The sequence below is a fragment of the Vanellus vanellus genome (assembly GCF_965231255.1).
Source record: "Vanellus vanellus genome assembly, contig: HAP1_SCAFFOLD_29, whole genome shotgun sequence".
Lineage (NCBI taxonomy): Eukaryota > Metazoa > Chordata > Aves > Charadriiformes > Charadriidae > Vanellus > Vanellus vanellus.
The window spans coordinates 1,352,795-1,358,794 of record NW_028127296.1 but is presented as its reverse complement, the minus strand read 5'-3'; the positions used below and the strand labels follow the sequence as shown (position 1 = coordinate 1,358,794).

The 6,000-nt window shown below is 53.6% G+C and overlaps 1 protein-coding gene across 1 annotated transcript in view; it reads right to left on the bottom strand.

Annotated features, from left to right (window-relative positions):
* Positions 1 to 282: 282 nt before the first annotated feature.
* Positions 283 to 6,000, bottom strand: part of LOC309685378 (electroneutral sodium bicarbonate exchanger 1-like) — a gene marked incomplete at both ends in the record, with an annotated part of 42,679 nt that continues 36,961 nt past the window's right edge. The window contains 4 exons of the mRNA XM_082501150.1: positions 283 to 291; positions 4,213 to 4,347; positions 4,444 to 4,617; positions 5,894 to 5,962. Of these exons, the coding sequence (XP_082357276.1) occupies positions 283 to 291; positions 4,213 to 4,347; positions 4,444 to 4,617; positions 5,894 to 5,962 (387 nt within the window). The remainder of the gene's footprint in view (positions 292 to 4,212; positions 4,348 to 4,443; positions 4,618 to 5,893; positions 5,963 to 6,000) is intronic.

Sequence of the window (6,000 nt, the reverse complement as noted above, 5' to 3'; positions counted from 1 at the left end):
TGTTCCACAGAATGAACCCAAAATAAATTAAAAAACCCCAATGAAACAAAAAAACTAAAACCAAACACAAAACCACACAAAGATTCAAAGTTATAACTAACACAGATTTGCTTGGGGGATTCCCCCCCCCCCCCCCGTTTTATTTACAACACGGAGCGTTTCCAAACTAGATCATCTCTTACAATAAAATAAATATATTTCAGCATCTGCGCAAGAAAAAGAATTGCTGCATTTCTACATGTAGTGCACTGGGGGGGGGAGTAAAATAATAACCCCACCCTTTTATATTACCTTTTTACATTACACCCCCCACCCCCCGCTTAAGGATCTCTTTTATGCGTATCATTTTAGGAAACTTCTTTCGAGGGGCCCCCGGGGGGTGTGAGGAGCTGTTTGAAGGCACCGAAGCGCACAGCAGCCCCCGTCCCGCCTCGCTGGGAAGGGGCTTTGCTGCCAACTAAAGCATTGCGGGTCACTGCAGGGATATCTCTTTTGATTCCTAAAGCGACTCCAGCAGCAGCTTTGAGAGAGATTTTTCCTCCCGCCTCCTCCCCGTAAAATTCTCCTCTGCACAGGGAAATATTAAATCCTCCCAAAATACATAGCCGGCCGTGGGATCACGGGGCACGAATTGGGGGACAGGCGCAGCACTGTGTCCCACAGTCAGCCCGGGGGGTTACAGCCGCCTTTTAGGTGGCTCAGAGTCACGTTGTTAACCAAGACCTCAGCTTTCATTTAATTCAAAATAAATACATAAATATATAAATAAATAAAAAGTCTCACCTTGTAAGCAGCAAAAACCCCCGAGCTTTGAATGCAGAAGAGGGCCACGCCGGGGAAATCTGCTTTGCTTTTTAAGTAAGGACTTTTGGAGGCAGCCGCCAAGGTTTTGTGGCCCCTGGGGAGGGGGGAGATGCAGAGCCGGACTCAGCCCGCTCTGCCCCAAAACCGGCCGCGTTTTCCCTCCAGGGTGATTTTCTTCCTTTCTGTCTCTGCCGGAGTGATGCCCGGCACGTGCTGAAAACAATCCCAGGCTCTGGCCCCTGTCCCGGCCAGGAGGGAGTGAAGCTCAGCCCCACTCCCTCCTTTTCCAGGGATGAAAACAAAATGGAAAAAAAAAAAAACCAAATTGTCCTATATTAGAAGTGTATAATTCCATTTTAGAAGTGTATAATTCCATTTTAAGGGCAGGGCAGCAATAGGGCTGGTACCACAGCCCCACAGCCACTGTGGGTCACCAGCGTAACGATTAAGTTAAAGTTTCTTTTGGGAAGGGGGGAGAGACGGGGACTCTCCTGCTCTGGGACCTTTCCCCTCCGGGGAGGCAGAGCCGGAGCAGTGAGCAGCGAGCACGGTCCTGCCCGGAGGGCAGCGTGGAGGGGACGTGCATGGCCATCCCTGAGGAACAGCAGCAAGGAAACCCCGGTGCTGCACCTTTCCCTTCCTCCGAGCCTTTTTCTTTTCCTCTTTTTAAGGGCTCAACCAGTTTCTTCCCCTCCGACCGTCACCGTGGGGCACTGGCACCAGCCGCTTTGCAAAACCCCATCCCGTAAAAGCCGTCTGATTTTGGCCCTGTTTGGGGATGCGCCGCTTCCATCCTTACAGAGCAAACTGATAGATGATTTGTTTTTCTCCCCCCTCCCCATTTAGCAAGAAGCACCAACGTGCCGTTGTCGCTTTGGGTCGGTTTGCTGCAGAAAAAGGCTCCCACAGGGGACGGGATAAGCCAATGGCAGGAGGGTCCCTGCACCCATCCCACCGCTGCTGGTGGAGGGCGGCAAGGGGACCTTTTCTTCGGGGTTGTCCTCTCCTCCCGGGCTCCGCGGCCCCACGCCGCAGCCCAACGACCCCACCGAGATGGGAAGAGAGCACAAGAACCATTTCTGCTCAACAGCTTCTTCCTGCAAAGGGGCAGGAAAAAGGAGGAAAAGGCACCTTCCCACTTGCCTCCGGGCTCATCCCACCCTGCGAGAGGCTTTGTGAGGAGAGGGGAGGAGGAAAAAACACCACAGAGAGAGAGCCAGGGAGGGAAAAGGAAGGAAAGCGGAGGGACAGCGGAGGGGCAGCCCGGGGACACAGAGCCCCAGGTCTCGCCTGGCTGCTCCTGCCACCACCCGGCGGATTGGAGGGGTTTGATCTGAAGCGCTGACTTATATTAATTTAACAGCCGGGGGAGGAGAAGGCGCCGTTTCTGCCTTTTGCAGCTTCCAGGCTGACGGCAGAGCCGAAACAAGAAAAATAATTATCATAAAACAAACAAACAAACAAAAATTCCAAAAAAACTCCAGTGTAAAACTGGAGTGCAGGGAGCAAATGCTTTTCCTTCGCCTCGGCCCAACCGCTCGGGCGCTCCGCGCTGCCCCGCCACGGAGGGCATCCCTCTCCTGCCAGGGAGAGACAGAAGGGCGAACTGAAGGCAGGACCCCAAACCAGACCCGAGAACCTGGTCGCGATGAAGAAGAAAGTGGAGAATGCGTCACATACAACAGAAACATTCAGAGTTTATTTTGGGGGAACAAAAAAAAAAGAGAAACAGAAGAGGAGGAGTGAGATATTAAAAAAATAGCACTGAACGATGAAGCGGCAGCAGTCCCTCTACCGCTACAAAACGGCAACAACCCACACACGAACACACGGAGGCGGAACACCACCGAACTCCCACTGACTGTGATGTGCACCTCAGTTTGCTGCTCTGCAGAGAGGGAATGCCTGAAGCACACCAAGGACAGCTGAAACCATCGCCGTGGCTTAAAGGGGAATCCGCCAACTGGAAAACAAAATAAAAGCGGTTTCTGCCCATGTCTGCGTGGGCACATCCCCGAGTCACGTTCTCACGCCTCTCCTTCAAAGTCAAGATTCCTAAACATGAAAACTGGAGTTGGGGGGAAGGAGGAGAGAGAAAAGGAGGGAGAGCGTCATCAGTGGGGCTGCTGCCCCGCTCGTGGGACCGTGCCGGCAGAGAGGAGCTGTTTCACGTGCCGCAGCCCTCGCCGCTTGCTCGGCATTGCCGGCAAAAAAAAAAAAGCCGTAGGCACGTGCCACCGCTCGCAAAGGAGCACGGCCACGTTCCCATGCGATCCTTTACCTCTTTCCTCCCCAGATTCAGACTGTTTCCATGCTCATAGTGAGAGCCTTCCACACGGGTGTTTTAGATATCTCTTCCGAGATATTAATCTCCGAAGGATCAGTCCTGCAATAAATATTTGGGACAGCAATCTGTGACTGTGGGAACTGACGCCACCCAGCGCATCAGCACCAGCAAGAGGAACGGGGGGGAGGAGAACCAAAGCTGCGCATAAGCACAGCGGGTTGGGCGGGAGGAGGAGGTTTGGAAGGCGAGCCGGAGAGCCGCAGAGCTACAGCTCTGTGCGAAGGCTCTGCACAGAATCCCAGACTGGTCAGGGCTGGAAGGGCCCTCTGGAGCTCACCCAGTCCCACCCCCGCCAGAGCAGGGGCACCTACAGCAGTGGCACAGGACACCTCCAGGCGGGTTTGGAATGGCTCCCGAGTAGGAGACTCCCCCACCTCTCTGGGCAGCCTGTGCCAGCGCTCTGCCGCCCGCCCTGCCCATAAATTTGCTCTTCCCGCCAAGCTGAGTGCATGGCGCTGGGATGCTCAGCAAAGAAACATGGAGAAAATTCTGCCAACCCACTTCAGGCTAATCTTGCCGGGGGTCCTGCTGCTTGGTGGGGCTTTACCTGTCGCTGCTTGGCTTTGGGATACCCGCGCTGCTGGTCTTGCCCAGCTGCAGCCGAACGGAGTTTGCAGCAGCAGCTTCCATCATCTCCTGGGACTCCTGACATAAAAAGGGACAAATCAAAGTTCTCTGTCTATGATCGAAGTGGAGATAAACTAAACACCCAGCAAAACCCAGGTGCTGCCCTCTCCTTCTGACCTTCTGTTAGCGCAGCAGGGGAAAGACCTTTCACTCCAAACATTTTGGGAGGGGGTTAAAACCACCCTTATGAGCAAATCTTTCCATCATAATTATAATGTTTATTATAAATGGCACCTTTAAAAATTATACCGCTATTCAAGTGTTAAGCTCACTGCTAATTTAAAAACAAGGTTATGATGCGGGATCCAGGCTGTCAGGATCTATTTCTATTGAGTTCGGATCTTCCCCCAACATTTCAAGAGAAGCTGTGACGGAAAGAGGCAATCTCAGAGCCCGAGGGAGACATCCAGCCCCGAGCACCCAGCAAGCATCACCTCTTCTTCTTTGGCTTCATTTTTGGCATCGGCCAACTTCTTCCTGCTTTCTGGCATAAGGTCATCCAAAAAGCTGAGCTCCCGCTTTGAGAAGCAGAAGTCCATCACTTTCCGGACAAACACGAGAGCCAAAACCTTCACAAAATAAGAAGGAAGAGGGGGTGAGGTCTGAGATGATGTTACATCTCCGACGCTGCAAACGTCCCGCTGCTGAGTGGCACCGGCTCTTACCATCATGGGAAAGATGATGGCAGCACGGGACACCTTGATGGCCCAGAGCAGGACGAGGCAGATGAGCTGGATCATGGTGAAGAAATGCACCTTCCGCAAGGGAACGTGCCGCAGGTAGATGAAATCCGGCTGGTGTTTTGCCGGCATCCAAAAGAGCTTCAAGCGGTCGAAGAACTGCAAAATAAAAGCGGAAAAGTTACCCCTTGGGGCTGCGGAAAGTTTCTGGCCCTGTTGGGACGTGGAAGGAGTTTTCAGGATCTCGTGTGCAGTGAGAAATCCTGGATCCCACTTTGTTCCTCCCGGGAGCAGCACCCGTTTTCCCTTTGCTCCATCTATAAACCAGTGTGTCCATGAGAGCTGCCCACCAAATTGCAATTATTCCACATCCTTCTATTATAGAATCACAGAAAGGTTTAGGTTGGAAGGGACCTCGAACACCAGCCAGTCTCACCCCCTGCCCTGGGCAGGGACACCTCCCACCAGCCCAGGTTGCTCCAAGCCCTGTCCAACCTGGCCTTGAACACCTCCAGGGATGGGGCAGCCACAGATTCTCAGGGCAACCTGCACTGGTGCCTCGCCACCCTCACAGGAAAAATTTCTCCCTGATATCTCACCTCAATCTGCCCTCTGTCAGTGTCAAACCATCCCCCCTCGTCCCATCGCTCCCCTCCCTCATCCAGAGTCCCTCCCCAGCTCTCCTGGAGCCCCTTTAGGCACTGGAAGGGGCTCTGAGGGCTCCCCGGAGACTTCTCTTCTCCGGGCTGAACACCCCCAACTCTCCCAGCCTGTCCTCCCAGCAGAGGGGCTCCAGCCCGCCCAGCAGCTCCGGGGCCTCCTCTGGCCCCGCTCCACCAGGTCCATGGCTCTCCTGTGCTGCAGCCCCCGAGCTGGAGGCAGCACTGCAGGGGGTCTCCCCAGAGCAGAGCACAGCAGAGGGCACAATCCCCCCTCGCCCTGCCGGCCACACTGCTGATGCAGCCCAGGATGCGGTCGGCCTTCTGGGCTGCGATCGCGCATTGCCGGCTCACAGTGAGCTTCCCATCAGTCCGCACCCCCAGGTCCTCCTCAGACCATCTCACCCCCCCTCCCTGTTCTTCTATAAAAATATATTTTTAATATATTCTATTCTTCTGTTTGTTATTTGGCATTTCTCAGCCCACTGAATCCCCCAGCGAGGATTCCCACCGGCAGTAGAAATCGCCTTCGCTTTGCACTGAATTCTCCCATTTTCACCACACCAAACACTGCCCTGTCCCAAACCGTGACGCAGAGCGCGCTGAACTTGCCTGGTCCTCCCGCCCTACGTACCTCCTGTGCCCCCACCAATCTTCTCCTTATACAAAATACTTTCACTGCCTGCTTTTGAGGAGGTTTTCTCCCACACCACTGCTTTTTTCCTGCTTCTCTGGAGATGACACAGCAGGGAGCTGCACGCTGTAAGAGTCCATACCTGAATCCCTCTGAGCGACGACACACCCATGTAGAGAAAGACACCGTACAGCACAGGCATGGGTATAAACTGGGAAATTAAAAAAAATGAATGAAATAATTTATTTT